The sequence below is a fragment of the Talpa occidentalis genome, unplaced genomic scaffold (assembly GCF_014898055.3).
Source record: "Talpa occidentalis isolate TD23 unplaced genomic scaffold, MPIMG_talOcc4v2.1, whole genome shotgun sequence".
Taxonomy (NCBI): Eukaryota; Metazoa; Chordata; class Mammalia; order Eulipotyphla; family Talpidae; genus Talpa; species Talpa occidentalis.
In genome coordinates, this window is record NW_026555331.1 from 79819688 (window position 1) to 79843342 (window position 23655).

General features: G+C 35.6%; 1 gene segment (V, D, J or C); it reads left to right on the plus strand.

Moving 5' to 3' along the window:
- On the plus strand, positions 1–23262 carry LOC119250004 (T-cell receptor gamma chain C region C10.5-like). The segment is given in 8 exon segments: positions 1–43; positions 430–749; positions 5406–5410; positions 15290–15333; positions 18673–18996; positions 19918–19932; positions 20996–21025; positions 23123–23262. Coding segments are annotated over 8 exon segments (921 nt in total).
- The last annotated feature ends 393 nt before the right edge of the window (positions 23263–23655 follow it).

Here is a 23655-nt window from a genome sequence, read left to right on the forward strand (position 1 = left end):
ATGCCTCTTCTGGAAGCTGTCATCTTCTCTTCCCTCTGGGCATGTGAGTTTTCCACAGTCTATGGGAGACTGACATGCAAGATTTGTTTTCATCCTCATGTAGCCAGATTTATCAATATGTTCTATCATTTCTTGAAAGTTAGTTGTAGTTATCCACTCATTCCTTTATCCCATTTGCACAGCAGCTATGATAATTTTTCTGTAGAGGATCAGATAACAAATATTTTAGACACTGTGAACCATGTTGTCTGTCATGTGATTACTAACCACTGCATTTAGCTCAAAAAAAAAAAAAAAAGATGGACCGTATATAAATGAGAGGGCACAAATCTATTTCATGAATGTCTGGGGATGTTGTCTTTTCAGTCAACAGGAGACACTGAGAAAATTCTTTAGCTGAATATCATTTGTTCACTTCTTTGTTTGCAGTTGGTGTTTGTCAGTTAAAGTTGGAGCAACCTAAAATATCACTTTCCAGGGGAAGACATCAGATTGCCTACATATCTTGTAAGGTGTCCTCTGGTAGCTTTAACAGTGATTACATACACTGGTACCAACAGAAACCTGGCCAGAATATAGAACATCTAATATATGTGCAATCAACAACGAAAGCTGCTCAGCAGAAAATAGGTGATAATATCAAACTTGAAGCCAGCAAAGACTCGCGCACTTCCACTTCAATTTTGAAAATTATTTACTTAGATAATGAAGATGAGGCCATATACTACTGTGCCAGCTGGGACCACAACATTAAAACCACCACCATAACCTACACAAAAATCAACATCAGGTCTGTGCCCACCCACATCCTTCCCAATATGGGCACCACAGAGTCCCAACATCTGGATGCCCATTTCTGAGCCTCCCTTCCTGCAGAAAGGGAGCTTATTACTGTGGAGATGTGACCTAAAATGAAATATATGTATCAGACACAAATAGAAAATCATTCCATGGCAGGCAATGTGCTGGTGATAGCTCACCGTCTACAATCATCACAGCACTTTTGCAATGTCATATTCATTTTTCTACATGAATATTCACAATTTGAGGCTAATAGAGATAAAATAAATTTTAAAATGCAAAACCTTTTACTTCTTCTTCTCTGTCTGGCCATCCAGAGGAAATTCACCTCATCTCATGTTGCCAAACTCAGTCTCGCCTGGTAATAATCTCTGAGCCTGGGCATCCCTTCTTACAAGCACGTGCACCCGTTGCTCATGCTCTCCTGCTTCTTGGCCTGTGTGTCCATGATTACAGGGGCTGGTGCTCATGCTACCAAGTGCCTCTTGCACTAACACGATATCATGTGTGGTCAGTCAAATGTGGAATTATAGCAAAGTCACAGGTGACCGCTGTAGAGGCCAGTGACAGGAAGGTGGGAAAAAAAGCCTGATTTAATGCCATTTTCCCCATGCTCCTTACACAAGCTTCTTCTATGTATATCTGTAAGCAAGCAAAGTGTCAGGTTTTCCTGCCCTCCTACCATTAGATTAAATGCATTCCTGATGGCGGACACCTGGACTAGGGTGTGGGCATGCATAGCTGGGCACACCTGGCTGAGAGATTGGGCTTATAAGGGCTGCGTCACGGAGATGCCAGCAGAGCTAGAGCAAAAGAGAGACTGGAAGAGAACCAGCAGAGTAGCAGAGGCCTCAGAGAATGCAGGAGAGCCAAGAAAGTGTGAAGATTCATCGGGGACTGGAGGCCTGCCAGCTTCCCGGCCTCCTGCCACCCCTGCCTGCTGTGTACCTGGTAAATCCCAATAAAGCCCTGCAAAAGCCATGAGGGCTCCAGGACTCTCCTTTACCCATCTGCTCCAATCACAGAAAACCTTCTCTGTGCCCTTCCTGTCACTACAATATCATTTCTGAATAAGCAATCAAAAACACAGAGTTTCATCCAACATATTTTTCTGTAGGTGCTGCATAAATTAAGACATATCTGAATAGTGTCATGTCAAGTACCCAAAGTGCCAAAGAAGCCCCAAGAGACTAGAAGATCATCATGTTCAGAAGGAAGACAGATGGTGGAATTGCTAAAGGGTAAAGTTTGCTTGAAAGGAAATGACCTGGCCTCTCCCAAGCACTGGCCTGGGTTTTTATAAACAAGTAAACCCAGAACTTTCCAATTCTTAGATATAAGATTGTGCTTATAGAAACATCTTTGTGCTTGAAGGAAGCATATCTGATATCATGTAAGCAGTGGGGAAAATCATGTGTGTTGTGTGAGGCTGTATAAGCTGTATGCTCCCAGATAGAATGCAATTTTATCTCCTGCATGTGTCAGATAAGAGGTTTCCTCTGTTTTAATAATCTTAGCTAGTTTTCTCATCAGAATTCACTCTAGTACTAAATTTAATGACAAGTCAATGATTTCTAGATTGAAATCATTGTGGCTAAAATGCACAAATTATCATTTTATTTTAAGATAGCAAGCAAACTATTAAATGAAACATGAGCTTCATAGCTTTTGATGATCTACCAAAATTAAGTTAAAATTTGTTAAGTATGATATAATCAAATCTGAAGAAATGATGCAAAACTACAAGTAATTTGAAACCGAGTAACTACAGAGGAAAGTGATGACCACGTTGGTGGGTCCTCACCTGCGTGCACTTGTGACTACAGGTCAGGAGTCAAAAGCAATACATGGGGTAAGCGAAAATTACAATTATTTTTTTTTACATAGAGAGTGAGACAAGGAATAAATTAAGAGTATCTGAATAGTGAGAGAGTGCATCTAGGCTGGCACACGGCTGCCTGCAGTCTTTCCTACCCAGCCAGTGTCCATGGTTTAGAGACCCAACTCCAAGCAAGGATCCACTGAGCAAGATGGCCCCTGGCTACTCAGCAGAGGAAGCAGGAGCTGCCTGTGAGAAAATGGCCACTGGCCCATTTCAGCCAGACTAAGCAGGATCTGCTGCAAGGAATGAAGAGCAGGTCTGCTTATCAGAAGCAGAGCATCAGGACTATATATGAGCAGAAGCAAGTAGGAGCTAATCTAGGCTTCAGGAGCATCTGAGCTGACACATGGAAAACTGACCAGAGCAAACAACAACACAGGAATCAGAGCACAGTAACGCGGCCCAAAGAGACATCAGCCTGCTTGTATCTGGCTCTTTAAACTCTTTAATGGCTTCTCTGATCTTTTCCTAACTCCAAACAGCCCCTGTTCAGAAGGTCACTGGGCTTACATCTGTAAATCTCCACATTCTACCTAACATCATCCACTGCCTTCTAGGATGTTAGTTCCAGTCACCATGGGGGAAACAGAGTTGGGTCAGGAGATGAGGAAGGTGGCTGCGGGGCCCACTGTGCAGATCCAGTGCACGTGGATCCAATACAGTGTGAAGACCCAGAGGACACTGGCCTGGATGCTCTCTGCCCTCAAGTACAACCTGCTCTGCCTCATGGTGTCCCCCCTCCCCACTGGACACCATGGTCGCTTCAACTGTTGCTCTGGAGGTGAAATTTATGACCATGTCCAACGCCCACCCCCATGCACTAGGCAAACACTGGTGCTTGCACATGCAATGGAGCACCCTAAGCACACAAAGCATGACCCGATGCTCTTGAAGTGGGAAGGATGCAAGAAAGGTGGAAAATTCTGTTTTACTTCATAAGACTTGCTTGTTTTTTTTATCTTTAGTTTTTCAATCTTTACTCTGATGTAAAATATGTTTCCTCAGTTGGCCACATCAAACATGCTGAGTTGACGGTGTGCAGGTGAGTTTTTGTTGCATGAGTCAGGGTTAGAAGATAAATAGCTGATTCTTGTACATAAGATAAAATGTTTGTTTATTCTTAGAAAGTAAGTTTTCTGTGCCTGAACTTTTGCTTCACCTGTTTTAGAAACATGTTATATTGACTTTGCAAATGCATTGAAAAACAGATAATATCATTTCATTTTGGAGATGAGGAAGTTGCAGGTATGGAATTGCATCAAGGACGTATCTCCAGAGTGGAAGAACTGGAATTTGATCTGATATCTGTGATTTTGTCTTTTTCTTCACTTTTCACCTGCTTAATGGTCATTTTATTTTTTTATCACATGAGAACCTATAAGAATTCTAACTAAACTAACTAAATAAATAAAAGAAAAAAAAAAGAATTCTAACTAAACTCTTAGTATTTATTGCACAAGTCCTTTATCAATGCCCACTGTCACTGTAAAACCATGGGTCCTGGGATGATACTTGGTGGGTTATGGCCACTACCTCTGAAGTTTGTTCATTTCACCAATACTGCTGAATGACCATCCCACCATTATGCTCATACATTTCATCATTTTCCTCCATAAAATTCAATAAGTCCTCACCATTTATTCATTTTTTAAAGAAATGATCTTTGAAATACTCTAAAAAAGTAAAAGTACTTAAAATCCTTCCTTCTTAAAAATTAAGTATTATGTGAACTTGATTCCTAAATTCTTTTAATTCCAAGTAACATCCCCAAATGGACAGTTTTCTTGTAAATGTTCTACTAGTTCACATCTCTAGATGATTTTTAATTTAATTTCAATCTACATGGAACCTATTTTATATTGTGTGAGGTTGAGCGCTATTTCTATTTCCCAACAAATAATCAATACTCCAAACTCAGCTTTAAAATAATCTATCATGGGGCCTCCCTGGTGGCGCAATGGGTTGAGTACAGTGCTGTGAATCTGTCTGCAGTCTCTGTGGCACTGGTTCGAATCCTGGCCAGCCAGGAAGATACCCCCATGGCACAGAAGACCTCACCTGTCTCTCCTGCTTCTCCCCTCAGCAGTGTATTTAGGTCCTTCTGCCTGTTCTACTTCCCACTCTGTCTCTAGTGAATCCTCTCACCTTCCAGTTCCTCTCTGGCCTGTACCCCAATTCTTGTATAAAAATAAATCTCAAAAAAAAAATCTATCATGGGGCCCCCCTGGTGGTGCAAGGGGTTAAGACACAGCACTATGAAGCAATCCACACCTTTTGCAGCACGAGTTCAATCCCCCACCAGCCAGGGAGATACCCACATGGCGCAGCAGACCTCTCCTGTCTCACCTGCTGCTCCCCTCCGCAGTTTATATGAGTAGATCTGCCTGTTCTGTTCCCCACTCTGTTTCTAGTGAATCCTCTCACCCCTGCACCTCTGGCCTGTACCTCAGTTCTTGTATGCATAATTTTTTAAAAAATAAAATAAAATAATCTATCATATCTCTATATTTAAAAATATCAAATCATATTTTAATATCAACATGTACTTGAAACAGAAATCCTCCTGGAGTATTTATCCTTTATGTTTCATTCTACTCACATTATTATCATATTATGCTAAAAGCTTTGTAATAAGATTACTAGCCAAATGTCTATTCACTATTTAAAAAATTACTTTTCAATTATCTCACATTTCTACTTCCTAATAAAATTTAAAATACACTTCTAGTGGATCCCACCCCCAACTTGTACATAATAGATCAAAAATAAACTGTCTTGTTAATTTAGCTTTTTTTTTTAAGATTTTTTTATGTATGCATATAAGAATTGGAGTATAGGCCAGAGGTGCGGGAGAGTGAGAGGATTCACCAGAGAGAGAGCAGGGAGCAGAACAGGCAGACTGACTGAAATACACTGCTGAGGGGAGCAGCTGGCAAGACAGGAGAGGTCTGCTGTGCCATGTGGGTAGCTCCCCGGCTGGGGCTAGAACTCATGCTGCAGAAGCTGAGGACAGTTTCATAGGTTGCATCTTAACCACTTGCGCTACCAGGGAGGCCTTGTCTTGTTAATTTTGATGGAAACGGTTATCAAATTTTATATATATATATATATATACACACACACACAAACTTTAGGCCGCCTCTCTTAGTTCCCACCTCAACACTCTCTCTCCACTATCCTTAATTTTACAGTCATGTTTCTAGCGTTGTTTTGGTTTACATTTTTTTTTGTTTTGGTTTAGGTTTATCTATTCCTTTGCTTTGTATCTCATAGTCCACATATGAGTGAAATCATACAGTATTTGTCTTTCTACTTCTGAGGTATTTCATTTAGCATAATATCCTCTATTTCATATATGTAGTGCCATAAAATGGCAAGGTTTTATCCTTTTCAAATAATTGAGTGTGTTCCATTCTGTATTTATACCACACCATCTTAACCCATTCCTCTGTTGTTGGACACTTAGGTAGTTTTCATAACTTCACTATGTAGGTAGTGCTGTACTGCATATAGGAGGGCATATAGCCCTTCTAATTAATATTTTTACAATCTTTGGATAAATGACAAAATATGGAATTGCTTGATCATGCAATAGATCTATTTTTAATATTTGAAGAAACTTCACCTTGTTTTCCATAGGAGCTAAACCTTTCTCCACTACCATAAATAGTGTATGAAGTTTATTTTTTCCCCATACTCTCACCAACTTTTATTGTAAGTGTTTAATTTTGATATAGGGCATTTTCATGGGTTGAGGTGGTTTCTAATTGTGGTTTTGATTTGCATTTTCCTGATGATAAATGAAGTTAAACACTTTTTCATGTGCCTATTGGCACCTGTGTGTCTGCTTTGACTAGTGTCCATTTAGCTCTTCTGTGTGTTTTTTTGTTTTGCTTTGTTTTTTTAATTTAAACTTTTTTTATTTTCTTACGTGGTCATTAAATTTTATACAATAGTTGATTTCTCCCCTCAATTGTAGTCTCCATAAATCTCCCATCACTGCATCACCTCTCAACTGTCACCATGGTCCCTTGTGTTCTTCTCTCCCATGTTTTGATCCCTCTTCACCCCCTCCCCTGCTGTATGTCTCAGATCTATAGTTTGCCTACAAGTTTTGTCTTTTTTCTTACCCTTTGTTTGGCTTCCTTATATTCATCCTATAAATGAAACCACCCAATGTTTTTCTTTTTCCTTCTGACTTATTTCCTGAGCATTACTCCTTCCAATTACATCCATGTTGCTGCAAATGGGCTCGGGTCTATCTTTTTGATTGCTGAGTAGTATTCCACTGCATATATATATATATATATATATATGTGTATATATATATATATATATATATATATATACACCACATCTTCTTGATCCTTTCATCTGTTTTTGGGCATTTGGGTTGTTTTTATATCTTAGATTTTGTAAGTAGTGCTTCAATAAACAGAAGTTTCTGCATTTTTTTTTTATTGTGTTCTTTGTTTTCTTCTTATAGCTGTATGAGTTCTTTGTAGATCTTGGATATTAATCCCTTCTTGTATATACAATGTGCAAATATTTTCTCCTACTTGATAGTATGTCTTTTCACATTAATGATATATGTGTTTTAGTTAGATACAGCCATACTTGGTTGTTTTTGCTTTTATTATCATGCTGTTAGAATTCCTGAGGACACCACTGATATCATGGAGTGTTTTGCGTGTGTTTTTTATGCATTTTATGGTTTAGGCCTCATGTCCAAATATTTAATCCATTTTGCATTGATTTATGTATATGCTGAGTGCATGGTCTACTTTCATTTTTCTGCACGTGGTTGTATAGTTTTCCCAATAAAATTTGTTAAAAAATACTTTCCTTTCTCCACTGTATACCCTTGGTTCTGTTGCTGTAGATTAATTACCCACATAAATGTTAATTCGTTTCTGGAATCTCATCTCTATTTGATTTGTCAGCGTGTCAACTTTAATTGCAATAACATTCTATTTTGATAATTATAGACTATAGCATGGTGTGAAGTCTGGGAGTGTGATACCCCAATTCTACTTTTTTGTCAAAATATCTTTGACTATACTGTTTTCTGGTTCCACATAAATTTCAATAATGTTTAATATATTCTTTAGAATTCTAGTGAAAGTTTCATAGGAATTGCATCTTATCAGTATATTGTTTTGTGTAGGATGGCCATTTCAACAATGTTAATTCTTCCTAACCATGGATATCTAACATTTTTCCATTTCCTTGTGTCTTCTATACTTCTTGTTATTGACTAGTTCTTTCACTTGCTTGCTAGGTTTATTCCTAGGTATTTACTACTATTGTAAATGTGATTGTTTTCATAACTTCTTTCCATTTGAGGTAGTTATTTACATAGGAGTGAAACCCAATTTTGTAAATAGATTTTGAGGCTGTCATTTCATTATACTGATTTACTGTTTCTTATAGTTTTTCAATGGAGTCCAGAATTTTCTATTTTCAATCTCAAGAAGTAGTATGCTTCTAAGTATTTCCCCATTTCTTGCGTAGTTTCCAATTTGTTGGCATAAAGACATTCATGGTAGTTTCTTATGATCTTCATTTTTCTGAGGTGTCTATTACAACCTCTGTTTCATTTCTGATTTCATTTGAGAACCCCCCTCCCTTTTTTGTGAGTCTATAGAGTTTAGTATAGTATGTTTATTTTTCAAAGAAACAGCTTTTGTTTTCATTAACCTTCTGAACTGCCTATTTAATTTTAATTATTTCCACTCTAATATTTATTAGCTCCTTCCCTCTACTAGCCTTTGGCTTCATTTATTCTTTTTTTCTAGTTCCTTCCTTAAGGTATAAAGTTAGATTTTCCATGTGAGCTCTCTCTTCTTCTTGATATGGGTCTGCATTGCTATTTACTTCATTCTGAGAACTACTTTTGCTGCATCCCTAATGTTCTGATATGTTGTGTCTTCATTTTTGTTTCTCTAAATATTTTTAGATTTTTTCTTTTATATCCTCATTAAATCATTAGTCATTCAATAGTATGTTGTTTAGTCTGTGCATATTATTGGGTTAAAGCTTTCTTTTTTTGGTCAATTTCTAATTTGATAGCATTGTGACCAGAGGAAATGCTTGATATGATTTCAATATTCATGAACTTAGTGATATTTCTTCTGTGGTAAACCTTGGAGAATGTCCCTTGTACATTTGATAAGAATATATATTCAGACTTTGGGAGGTGAAATGCTCTACAAATGTCCTTTAACATCATTTGGTCTAATTCCTTATAAAAGATGATTATTGCCTTCTTTTTTGTTCTGTCTGGTTCATCTGTGCATTAATGTAATGGTACTGAAGTGTCTTCCTACTACTGTTTTGCAATATTTTGTAACATATTTTTATATATATTTATATATAATTATATGATATATTATTATTATATGTATTATTGTATATTATTCATATTATTATATCTTGTAACTCTCTTTTTTCTAACGGGGTCCTTAGTGCATTACTATCTTTGATGTAACTGGTTTGTTCCTCCATTGGATCTATTCTACTGACATAGCATTCTTTAGCATTCATTAATCTCATGTACTGAGAATTTTGCCTCCTGATTTCCTGGTGTTTTTTTTAAGCTTCAATTTCTGTCATTTGTTTATTGATTTGATTTTTGAGCTCATTAACTTTTTTCGTGAAATTTGTTGGAACTTTTTGATTACTTTTCTGAATTCTCTTGAGTTTTTATGGATTTGCTTTCTCAGTTCTCTTATATGACTTTGAGTTGTCCTTTATCTTCTGATTTCTTCTTATCTCTTTAAGTTTCTTTATCATAAAGTTCTGGCCTCTCTATCGGATAAGGAGATATATTCTTTCATCTTTTTATGTATGGATTCTGGAGAGTTTTATTCAGCTAGCATTGTTATGCTCTTTTGTGATTTCATATTTCCAAATGTTAACTATTTGACTTTTATGGCAGGTGATGTTTTGTCTGATTTTTCTGTATTTTGGCCTTTGCTCAGTTATAGATATATTGGTCTTTGTTTTGTAGTTGCTGAGTCAGTAGGGTAAGGGAGGAACTTGGAAATTTCCAAATCTTGGTGTGCATGAGTGTGGCTAGCTCGTCCTTGCGGTAACCCCAATATCCTTCCTTTCTGGGGTGTGAGATGAGTGACTTGGCATTCCTGTGCATTCGTTGTACTTCACAATGTCAGAATGAGTCAGATTGTGTCGGAAAGAAGACTATAGAACAGAATGCTTTCTCTCCTATTTTTTCTACCAGATTCCAACTGGTGTAGGGCACTGCTGCTTCTCCATAACATTTTCACTTCCTTCAGAGGTATGTGCCTCCATGCATCCTCTGGTCTCCCCCAACTCCTGCTTTCCTGGATGATCTGACAGCTCTGCCATTGGAATCCCCTGTTCCAGCCCACAATCCCCAGGTACTTCTCTCCACCCACTTCCTGTTTAATGTATGGTGAAACTCCTCAGTGTCAACTTTATTGAAGTCAGCACTGGTCTCTGCTATACAAGGGATAATCAATCCCATACTATTTATGAGGCCATTTCTCATACTCTGTCCCTTTAACTAACTGGACTAAATACTTCCTCCAGTTGGGATCAGGCTCTGCTGTTGGGAGCTGGTCCCCAGGGCTGTGAATGGTGAGTTGACTTCTTGACAGGTGGGCTCCATATCTGGCAGCAGGGACTCACAGCTGGTGGCTGTTGGAGAGGTGGCTCAATGACTGGCAGTCCTGGGGAATGGAGCTTCAACTTACAGGGTGTACTCCTTGCTTGTGCTGGTGTTTGTGCTCATGGGGGGGGGGGTGGTAAGCCTGTGTTTTGTGGGGCTGACTTATGGCTCATGGCAGGGGTATTAGGTTTGTGACTCTGATTCTCTAGAGTCTACCATATCAGGGATACATACTAGTTCTGCTTTGAGACTTATGGAACCATTTGCTGCCTGTGGGGTCTTATGGGTTATCTATCTAGGGCCAACTCAACTCTCCCAAGTTGCAACTTGTTTGGCTCCACTATTCACTGGGGTCTTCTCTAATATGGAGGTTACTCCTGGTATCTGCTATAGTTATAACTTTTTCCTTCAGGGGTTATTGGCTTTGTTTTGCCCTGATCTAGCTGAAGGTATAGGGAGGAGTTGAGCCACAAATCTTCATTCTGTCACCATCTTGTTACTTCTTTCTTTATAAAATTTTATATTCATATGTTTTATATTAATATAGATTTTGAAAATTTAATAAAAGATTTAAAAATCTTTACCTACTCTTTAATAGTATTGTTTAAATACTTCAGAGTTCTTGACAAATAGACAGTTACTAAAGGACCTGATGATTTTTGCTCATGGTCTTACCATAGTAAAAAAAAGAGGACAAGGTGTCAGAAAGGGATTGAGTGTGCATCACTAACATCTGCAACAGATGCACAGGGTAGTTACAGCTCCAGCTAATAATAATCTGGAATGCTTCTTTTGTAAAAAAAAAAAAAAAAAAAAAACAAGAAACCTTCCAATCATAATTTTTATCCTGTTCTTTCCTCTTCCGCCATTGTATTATGGTCTGTGAGCTGCAGTGAATGGGCTTTTGTACAACATGACCACATGGTACTTCCATTTTTAGGGGGGACTGAATGCTTGCTATTAGGATTTAGACAGCATCAGGGAAACTGGAGTGGACCCATATCCTCTCATGTGACCTATCTGGGTCCTGTCCTGCTGATAGACTTTGCTTTTATACTTGCAAGGCCATTCAGATCCTTTTGGACATTTCTTTAACCCCTGATCCAAGAGGAGCAGCTTTAAGATTAGAGAAAAGCCTCCAACAATATTCTTCTGTCAATATATCGGAAGATTGGATTTTTTTTTCAGTTTTAGTTTAAATAAGGGATCTTCTGTTTGATAGGAGCAAATAATCATGTTGCCAAATGGCAAATACAACTTTATTAAAAGTGGAGAACCTTGGGGGGGGGTGGATAAATGGGAAAAATATCAGTGGTATAAAGGTGGATGGAAAATAGAATTTTAGTAATGGTCATGATATAAAGCCTATAGATGTTGAAGTATAATACTGTATACCTGAAACTTGGTATGCATCCTTATAAACCAATGTTACCTCAATAAAGAAAAAAACTGAGAACTGTGCTCATATTGTTAAATGTATTCATGTTGGTATATTTATACTTTCAGTTACTGAAGCATTTCCTCCTTTCAGAAATCCTTTCTTAAATAACAAGTGAGTCAGCCCCGGTGTTGGTGAGAATAAAAGGTACTTTCCTTTGATGCAATATCTGAGAGGTTTTACATAATTGAACACCTGGAAATTAAAATGTCTTAATTATATGAATAGTTTTCCTTGGTAATTTTATAAAAATGTTTGACCATTACTGCTTTTCTTGCTCTTATGTTTCCTATTTTCTATCACCAATTTCCAATGATTGCTGCTTTGGTGGAAAACAGATATTTGCATCAATTTGTCTGAGGAAATTGTAAATTATCAGATGCTTCCAAAGAAACTCAGTGTCAGATTTTCTTTATTATGTGTTTCAACTGATAATCAAGTCATGTGCTTAGGGGAACCCTGAGATTTTTGTAGAAGCTGTAACCAGTGTGATAGAACAGCTTGGATCAAGATATTTGGAGAAGGGACTAAGCTCATAGTAGTTCCTCCTGGTAAGTGAACTTTCTTCTATTTTTATCTCTATAATAAGTGACTGATAGGTTCTCTTTAGAAAAAAAAAGCAAGTGAGGATTCTATCTAGATTCTATCTATCTATCTATCTATCTATCTATCTATCTATCTATCTATCTATCTCTATATCTATCTATCTATCTATCTATCTATCATCTATCTATCCATCTATCTATCTATCTCTGCTAAGCTTGTGAATAAGTATGTGGACTTGGTATAGGATTACTAATTTTGCTGCTACTGCTTACCTCATATGTAAACTAAATAACTATAAATGTTTTCTTCATATTCTTGCTTGTAAGCAGATTGAAGTTCTACTTTTGAAAATACACACAAAAGTGATAGACTCAGACTATCTTAAAAATATATGAGGCATCATATCTATATACCATTACTGTAAGCTGTAAGATACTCATCTTATAATCAATAATCAGTCTTTAAATTGAGAGACATTTTTATTAGTTATTGTTTCTCTATTTTTGAGTTTAAACAATATCCTACAAAACCTGTATGATTGTATTCAACCTCATTTTTAACACCAGTGAAAGAAATGCCTTATTATTTTTAGACCATGAATACATTTTACTTGTTCTGAGTACTCTCGTTTACTGGAAGTTAGAGTGAGACCAGTCTAAATTTCTGCCACTATCACGCATTATATTGCCTATAAATTGACCAGTTTCTGAAACTCTGAATTCAAAATGTCATTTCATCACCTAATTCCATGAAAAGAGACTATGTGGTTTATATCCTCATTTGTTCATTCATTTCCCAGCAAATATTGATAAGACAGTTAGCAAGGTGTGTGTGTGTGTGTGTGTGTGTGTGTGTGTTACATACTAGTTATAAGGGTGAATAAGAAACAGTAGCAACACTCAAAAACCTTCTAGTCTGGTGGATAAGCATTCTAGAGTCTTGATTAACTGGGATTGATGTTCTTTTCTGTGATTACTAGCATGAAGTTTTGGATTCATGGGCATTTTTTCTTTTGTTAATTTATATGCTAGCTAATGCTTACAACATCCATGTATTTTGTTTGCTGAAGAATTTTATAAAATGGCCAAAAAATATCCCATTAAGGGGAATAATATTATTATACAATGATTATTGATGGTCAGATAGCATGTTAAATTGTTTCAGTGCTTTATGTCATTCCTCAACAGTCCTCTTCTATTAAAGATAAGGAAACTGAGGCTTAATGAGTTCAGTTATTTACCCAACATAAAATGACTAGATTCTATGGGATTCAACAGGGACTTTTGCATTACAATGTGCATTACATTACATTACTTTTGCATTACAATTTGCTGCTATGTGCTATTGGAAATATTGCCATGTTTATATTCTGAATATTTATTTTTCCATAGCCTGATTTCTTAAATGGATTCTGCAATTACCCACCTAGTCAGTTACAGTTGATCATTTGTGTTACTGAGCATGTGTGAAAAAAATTCTCCTGCTTCTGATCATGGCACTGAAAATACATCTCTGCTGCAAAAAACTCCAGTCCTGCTGAATTTGCATTTATTAAAATACCCAAATTATGATTATTTTTAGGCTAGTTCTCAAAAATGACAAGTCAGTCTTACATCATTCCATTCAATTTTCTTTCTGAATGGGCTTCAAATTTCCAGAAATATTAAAGTTGATAACAAACAGAACAATAGCAATCGTCTTAAACTTCATTACAAAATTGTTGAACTCAAGGTGTTTCTAATGCATGATTGGACAGCTGCAGAAATACCCAAACGGGATCTCTACATGTACTGGTCTCCTTTTTTTGAATTCATTTCAGTAAATTTCCTCATTGTTCATTAGTTTAAAAGATGGAATTTTTTCCTGGAAGGGGGAGACCATCTCTCAAGCATTTTCCTTGCTTAATAGATCCAGTCAAATGAAAGTTTTCAAAAAAATTTCACATTGATGAAGCACTGAAAAAAATGAAAGAGATGCTGTATTGTGGCTTCCTTGGTATTTGTGATCATATGAATAAGTGAATTTGTAAATAGAAGTGAAGCCTTCCAGTGCTCTTCTTCCAAGCTGACTACGCACACAGTGTAATCATAGCATTCAAATTAAATAATAAAAAAATGGAAAAAAATCATAAAAAATTAGCTTAGAAAGCTATGGTGCAATAAAAGATAAGGACTTTTGTTGTGGGTTAACACTGTATAATCATCCTATAACAAATATGTTTTGATTCATATTTTATTAACAAATATTAATTAACACATTCCCATATGGCACAAATGAAAATACAAAATATTTTAAAAATATAAATTTTAAAGTGACTATAATATAATCACAAATAAAATTTAATGTATTTCTACCCATTCATTTTGCCAATGTCATTTTAAGTTACTAATGTAAGGAATAAATGAAATTAAATATATAACTATCCTACCACAAAGATTGGGACATGGGGCGAGAACCACATGTAAATTCTCCAGAATTCAAATTACCACACATGGGAGTTCTTTATGAAATTAGGAGTATGGATCAATGTATTAATTCCCATCTCATCTACAATTCAAACAAATGGTCAGTAGTTGCAAAATAAGTTAATTTCTAAGACTAATAGTTTCCTCCTTCTCAAAATGATTAGAATGTTATAAGCATTGCCCAAAGTATTATAAGACTGATTTTAGGGTGATCTATCATTTTCCAATGAAATTATGTAGAATAAAAGGACATGTTTTGAAAGTTCAGTATATAAACTTACAGTGATGTAGACAAAAAGTCAAGTGTTCCCTTATTTTTACATAAAGTATGACAAACTTAATTTCCTTGATTTGCCCATCCACATAACTTCTCATGAAAAAAATAAACCAGAAACAGAGCCTTAATCTCAAATTGCAGGCAGTCATACTTCCACAAGAAGCTGAAGAACTCAGTGAAACTAAATTAGCCTGATGTTTTTGATATGCGTTGAATCACTGTGTAGTTATGGAAAAATATTCGGTGATGGAACAAAGCTTATTATTACAGGTAAGTAGCAGAGAATGTAATATTTTTCAAGGCAATTGAGGGACAGCAAAAAGCAATTAAATTAATAGTAAAATGTTTAGAACAAACAGAATGTGAAGAAGATTAGATTGGAAACCTTAGAAGAGATTTTTAAAATGAATCCCTACAATAGAGTATGTCATAGAAAACATTGAGGAGTTCTCAGAATAGGATTTGGCTTTATGTACACGTGAAATTGTATAGTGTTCCACACATAACATATGTAGGTACTATGAAATTGTTTCTCTTAAGAACAAAGTTTATTATTACAGACAAGTTTTGTGAGTTGACACATTACCTTTTCTGATGGTGAAAGGGTGTTGTAAAAGTGCTAGGACTTTGGAGTCAGACCCATCAGGAGCTCTGGTTTCACCACTTTCTACTTATGTGATATTGACAATTATTCTCTGGCCTCAGTTCCCTATCCCATTAAATGGGATAACAATATGTATACAGATCAGTTTCTGTGAGAATCAAAGGAGTTAGTGTGAATGAAATAACACATAACTGGTACTGGATTGATATAATGATGTAAAATCAATTAAATATAGTTAGAAATAACACAAATTTGAAATTTACATTTAGTTATGGCATAACTTATTTATTTGAAAAAATAATAAGAAAAATCTGGAACACAAGTCAATATTAATATGCAGGTTTGAAATATACGTTCAGTTGAAAACATGGTTGCCATTTGTAAATTTATATAAAATTCATGCTGTTGAATCTTAATGAAATGTAAACTACTGAAACATTGAACTCAAATTGTTATTGAAATATGAAAATTAATACATATAAATGAATTGGACAGTTTATTTACTTTTTTAATCTGGTTTCCTCTCTATGCATTATGAAATACATGTTGACCGAAAACAACATTGCTGATAAATTTTTAAAAAGAAAATTTAAATTTAAAGAGGGCCTCCCCGGTGGCGCAGTGATTGAGCGCTGGGTGCAAAGCTGCCTGCAGCCTCTGCAGCAACGGTTTGATCCCCAGCAGCCAGGAGAAGGTCCCACATGGCGCGCAGACCTCTCCAGCTGCCCGGCTGCTCCCCTCAGCAGTGTACTTCCTCAGTCTGCCTGTTCTCTCCCCGCTCTGGCTCTGGGGAATTCTCTCACCCTCCCGCTCCTCTGACTGTACCCAGTGCCTGTATAAATAAATAAGTAAATCTTAAAAAAAAAAAAAAAGAAACACTTGCATCCCTTTAAAAAAGAAAGGAAAGAAAATTTAAAGAAAAAATATGCGAGATAAAGTTTAGAATATGGACATTAACTATATAATTATTATCTAGTTAAATATTACTTGGGGAATATTATGGAAGTTCAAAATTCATTTTATAGAGAGAAGAATAACTTTTAAATAATGTAGCTAACAAAAAGGATAAGAAGTAAAAATAATTTGTTACATATAGAAAATTCTAGATATATCAACTGATTTTCATTAGATGATTCATTAGATGATTGGAACTAGTCTTATGAAGAAAAATACGTTTCTAACAATAAATTTAGATTATTTAATTTATTGGCTGGAGACTAAAATTATGTGAGTATAATGCATAATTGAATGCATAATATAATGCATTTAATGCATGCTTTACGTCATGTACTAAAAAAAATAAAGTACAAGTTGGAGAAATACATAATCTCTTACTCTTATATTCAACAAATACTATTTTCATTAAAAGCAGAATGTATGAAATTAGTAAAAGCACATTGTAAAATCATTATTTTACAGCATAATCAAAACATCGATTTCTGATTTAATATAAGAATCATGAGTTTTGATACCCAGGGAGAATCCTCAAGAATTATTTCCTACTCTTTTAAATGAGAAAATTAATTCTCTTCATAAGAAATTACACCTCTGAATTATTAAACTAGCTCCAAACTTACCCAAAATAAATACTAGTAGAAGATACAAGTTTCTATCAGTAATCAAGTTAGAAAGCATCCATACATCTAAAATTTCAATAATTTTTCACATCGTTCTTTATTTTTGTATGCTTTCTCATCTCTGTTAACATATAAAATAAAACATATAATACAAAAACTTCAATAATTAACAGCAAATGTGTCATCACATAATGTTCTAACATTCTCGTGACAGGTAAACATATGGTGTTTTGTGATCTATTTTGACATTACTCCTTCAAATACCTCTGGAGCTGTAACTTGTAACAACAGACCAATTATATAGGCACTCTGTTCAGTAGGTGAAAAAGAAAACATAATCATGGAGTTGTGAGACAGCTCAGGAGCCATCCACAAGGGGCAGATACAAACAGGGAGAAAATAGATGCAAAATAAGGGGTTCTGATTAAATTTCAAATTAAATTGCAAATGAAATGTGATTTTTATTCAAGTTTCTAAGTTGAAAGAAAATTTGGATACATTATACTACATTACATGTAATAAATAGCAGTAAAATATGAGGTATCTATATTATAATAGAGGAACATTTATGAAAATAATATATTTTAATATAAATTTTGGAAATATTGCTATTTTGCTTCTAAAATCTATGCCATAAATTCTTTGGAGGTCAGCTTTAATGTTGTCCTACTAAAAAACTTGGAATGGTTGAGATATGAAATTGAATGTCTCATAATATTAGAAATCAAGTAGGAGAACTCTATTGTTTTAAGAGGGCATGGGAACCACAGTTGAAGCTCAAAGTTCAACTTGATGAACTGAGAGGTACACTTGGAAGTAGATTCTCATTAAAACAAGTGACTGTGGTGATTTTAAAAAAATTATATTCTTCTATATGGTAAATAAGATAACATTCAGAGCAATTAGGTAAAGAGTGATGTTCCACAGAGTTGCAGAATATGAGAATGTGTTTGCATATGTTATAAAACTCACAAGATGGAAAATGTAATTATTTTTGAAGCAATCCACAGTCTATAAAGATATGACCAAAGTTATCTGGTCTTCTCTCCATCTCCACCATCATCCACCTTGAAAACAGTTTCCACTAAACTAGAACAAAAGAGAGTTTTTAAATAAATGTGTTCTTCAATGTTGGGAGCGTGATATGGGGCAGTTAAAACTCACATAAATGTTAGTATGTGGAGAGAGAACAAAGGTCAGGTTTTAATTCAGACTCTGCCTCCTAAAATCTGTGACTTAGGGCACAAGTTATATAAACACTTGAACTCCTTTTCCAACAAAATACTGTGGATGAATGACAACTTAATGGTAAGAACTATTACTGTGGCATCTTTTTTTCCTTTCGCTCCACCCTAGGTTTTTGCAAACAATATAACACTCATGTTTCTCCAGTAATTCTTTTTAATTGCTACTCTATTTCCTCCACAGATAAAAGAATTGGCTCAGCTTTTGCCCCTAAGCCCACAGCTTTTCTTCCTTCAGTTGCTGAAAAAAACCTCCATAAAACTGGAACATATCTTTGTCTTCTTGAGAATTTTTTCCCTGATGTTATTAAGATAGATTGGAAAGAAAAGAATGGCAAAAACTTCCTGAAATCACAGCAGGGAAGGACCATAGCGACTGGTGACACGTACATGAAATTCAGCTGGCTGACTCCGTCTGAAACGTCGCTAGATAAAGAACACGTTTGTGTTGTCAAACACGAGTTTAATAAAGAAGATCAAGAGATTTCTTTTCCGCCAATAAATGACGGTATGTATATAAATAGACATATAACCTCCCAGGACCCTGCTCTTCCCTAAAGACAATACCCAACCTTGCTGTCAAGTATTAATGAAAACAAAAATTATAAACATTTCTAAAATGTTACATTGAACATTCACATAACTGTCCTCTACTACCCTACAGAATTAAAATAGTGTAAGTTTTGAAATATAAAAAAGGAAAAATTCACCTACTTCCTCAACTTCAGTTTCATCATCTATAAAATTAAGGTCACAATGATACTATTTTGGATTTTCCTATGGAAAGAATCTTGCAATTTATCATACAATAAGTGTTCAAAATGGCATTCAAATTTGATGATCTTGATTGATCAGGAAATAAGAACAATTATATATATTTCAGGAATTTTCTAAATAGCAAGAAGACATTCTTACATCAATCCTGCTCTATTCAACATATAATCAATAAATAACAATTTATTAGCTGACAAAATCATGCTCTACAGAGAGAGTGAGACCATGTCTCTACAAAAAATAGAATAATTTGGCCCTGCAGATTTATTATGGCCTTAGGTTTTTCAGATTTGTATCTTATGTACCAACTAATGGTACTATTTCAAACTTAAAGATGGGTGAGGCCAAAGTGTACACACATGCTTTTATTTAACTTAATGAATGTATTTCCAATCATTAGTAATTGCAGCTCAAAACACATTTATTGCAGTAAATGAGTACCTGGCCTGGCAGGGATGTGGGGTGAACACACTAAGACGAAGGACTGTCTCAAGGAGGCTGACTATGTAGTTAAGAGAATATATTCTTTTCTTAGTCACTGAGGGTCACTAGTAATTCAGGAATGACATTCTAAAGGAGTCCCTTTATGCAGAGGCTGTGCACATCTACATGGTTGAGGAGAGCATCGAACATGACCCCTTGGCAGTGGTCCCAGAACTCAATAGACTGAGTATGTAGAAACTTGAGGATGAACACAGCAGACCAAAGGCCCCAGAGTGTCCCTAAAAGGAATCAATCTGTACTTTTTCCAGTTGTTAACAACCCCTTTTAAGCAGAGGTGGGAGGAGAGAAGCACTTAACAAAATTGAGAAGAGATTTTATGTGTTCTTGTCTGAATTTCAGAATTAATCTTTTACCTTCTTTGATTCTAAATTCTCCATTAATCAAATTTGATTCAAACACAACCCTGATTAGGTTCCAAATGAAATAATATCAGAAAAAAACACTTGCTGCTTAAAAATATAACACAATAAATTTATTCATATATATTATATATGTATCCTTTCTTTAACTAAAGTAAGATTACAAAATGAAACTCAATTTCTTATTTTTAAGAAGCAGAGGGGAAATAAATATACAAAGTGTAAACTTCAGATAATGACTGAGCTTAGGTGCCTACTGGATTTTTCTGGTGATGAGGGAAACATAAGAAGCATAACAAGTTCTGTGGTGATGTTCTCCGTAAAGGAAGGAAGGTCAGTTTCCAATGTTTTACAGGGGGCTTAAACGGCAAAAAATTTTTTCCATGAGCATCTCATGGCAACAAAGCTGTTGTCATTACTGTTAACATTTTAATGCCAAAGGATTTTTTGTTATTAGTTTCTGGTTTTGATAAGAGCTGAAAGTAGAAAATGGAAGCACAAATGAATGAAATGATTCTGAAGAGAGAGAAAAATTTTCATCCAAATTTTCAACCAAACTTGACTGGGAAAAAGAACGCAAGATACATGCATTTTATTATGAAAAAAATATATATATCTTTGTCATGTCCACAAACTCTACACACTAGAAAAATCATGTGTCTGATTAGGGGACACAATGAATTGGAAAGGCCTTACTTTGCAGGTTAGATTTTGGTATGGATTCCAGAAATAAACTAAATTTTGATACTGACCCTTGAAGACAGTGGTGTGTCTGTCAATCACTTTTTTTTTTTTTTTTCCTAGCGAAAGAGCATGTATCCAACACCAACAATGATGCAAACACTGTGCTTGGAAAGGAAGGAAAAGAAGATGGCTCTGAAGTGATAAAAAATGAAAGCGGTAAGTTTTGCCACATGCTTCCTTTCCCGACATGCAATAGCATAATTTTTCTCCTGTTCAACTTAACTTTTAAAGTAGCCTGGTGTACAATATGAAAATGGCTGGATTTTGCATTTTACAATGAGCAATACTTTAAAACAATCCATCATTTCCTAGGAGGCATCTTAGCACAGTAAATGCCGGTTTTGCTACGAGATGACTGTCATTGGGGTATAAAATTGTATGGTCTGAAGTATTTCCACAAGACTTCATTCACTTGTGTTACTTTTGTGCCTAATGTATGAGAAAACATGATATCAACTTGTTCTTAGATTATTTTTGAGGTCTTTGTCCTTGCCAGTTGCTGATAGCTAGTGGCACAGAAAGAGAACGTCTTATAAAGGACATTGAGCTGTGCTTTGAATGATTTTCTTATTGAATTCTCATCATTCTCCTATGAAGTGGTCCAATATTTCTTCATTAGCCTCACTTTGCAGATGAGGACAATGAGATAAAATTTAATTAAATTCCTTGCACCATGTCACGGTTAGCTAAGGGGTTTCCACACAAGGCCTCTGATCAAGAGTTCATATACTTCTCAGTTCTTCCTCTAAGGTATAGTTATAGAGCAAGATCTCAAAGTTAAAGCTCTGAGACATAATGGGGTGGGGGGTGTAAGTGCATGGATTTCAGAGAATCCCAGATCTGACTTAAACTCCAGTTCTTTTGTTATTCATTAGATGAATATGGACAAATAACTTACATTATCTGAGCAATACATTTCTCAGCTGCCTATGAGGGCAATTACAACCAATTCAGTTATTGAAGAGATATAGTCACCTTTGTGGAATGTCTAGCTTAGGATCTCTGCTTCTATCTGGCACAGTGTCAGTACTAGTTTCTATCCTCTTCTCCCTACATATATACCAAGAAAGTGACTAAATGCATTGGCTCCTGCCCTTGATCTTCCTTCCCCTGATATATATCAAGGGGTCGCTGGACCATACTTGATGAAGGGTAGGGTATTAATGAGCACATTATCTCTTGAAATCCCTTTTAATATCAAGTGCTAATGAGGCTAGAATTCTGACTCTATCAAAATAAAGCATGTGAAAGGGACATTTCCCCAGCAGAAACTCACTCAGCCTGTGGTTCGTTGAGCATCCAGTCTGGCTAGCCTTGCTGTCATGTATTCTTTCTTGCCATCATATATTTCTTGCAAAATGTGAAAGGCTATTATGTGCAATTATCCTATCACATTGTAGGCAGAAAGAGGGACATTCAGGAAAGACATATGAGTGAGCCATAACCTCTTAAAATTTTAGAGCTATTGGGTTAGCCTTTCTTTCATTTTATGTAATAACCTCTTTACTAAAACCTCCTACCCTGTCCACTATCTGCACCATCATATTCCATCATATTCCTAGGGATATCATTGCATGATACTGTGTAATGACTTCTAAGGCAGTCTTACAGCTTTATATTTGAGCTTAATTTTCTGATGTATAGATATATATTACAATTAGAATTAGAGATGCAGAATTACAGAGTAGCCAGGAATATATCTTTAACATTGTGTTGTTGAAGTAGAAATCCGGTTTCTGTTATTAAGTAAATGTGTCACATCATGCAAATTTATTCCCTCTCTCTCTATCTTATTTGTAAAATTGGGAGAAAGATAATAATCTTACAGATTTGGTAAAAATGTAATAAGGCTAAAGAGCTACAAGCAAGGATTTCAAAATAAGTGTTCTGCATTTGTTTAGTGACTGTATAATCTTATTATTTAGAGATATGGTCTGGGTGAAGAATCACTGAGCGCTATTTATCCAACTTTTTCCCTTACGATTTTTCATTAAAAATGAAACCTTACTTGTTATTTTGGAATGCTCAACAGGAATGTAGCAGAGGTTGTAACAGCAGATCCTGGTGCTGGATCTGTTGTGGTTGATTGTTGTTAGTGGTTGATGATGATGATGGTTGTAGATGTTTACTTGAGTTTTTGGTGGTACAGGGATGTCACATCAATGTTGGCGATCAGAAATAAACGATTGTGACCCCACCCTTATTAATGTGTCTTATTATTAAAAGAGAAACTAATCACATGTCTTTTCTTAGAGCCACTGCAGCTGCAGTTAGCATACATCTCTGCCTATTACACCTACGTCCTCCTCCTTCTCAAGAGCATGGTCTACTTTGCCATCATCGCCTTCAGTCTGCTCAGGACAGGCATCTGCAGCAATGGAAAGAGTCCCTAACATGGCACAAAGGCTTCAACTTCTATGATCATTTATTATCCCTGAAAGTGTCTCCTGAGGATCTAGCTGGGCTGTACTTCTGATTTTGGGTTATTTTTGTTCTCTTATATTTTTCTATTATGTTATTATCACATAATGGTTTTTCAACAACTGGGCAAATAGAAAATTTTACTCAGTAACAACAAAAATTTTATTTAGTCAGGGGCAGGACCAAGGACTATCTCTAGAAACTGTTTCTACCACCACTGTATAATCTCCATAAATTAGTCCTGTTGACCCAATTATCCTGCTCTCTGAGTATAGACAGCATGCAGATTCCATAATCATTTTAACCATTTTAATGCCTTGAAGTGTTCATCTTATACACCTTGAAAGTGCCATATGTACCACTTG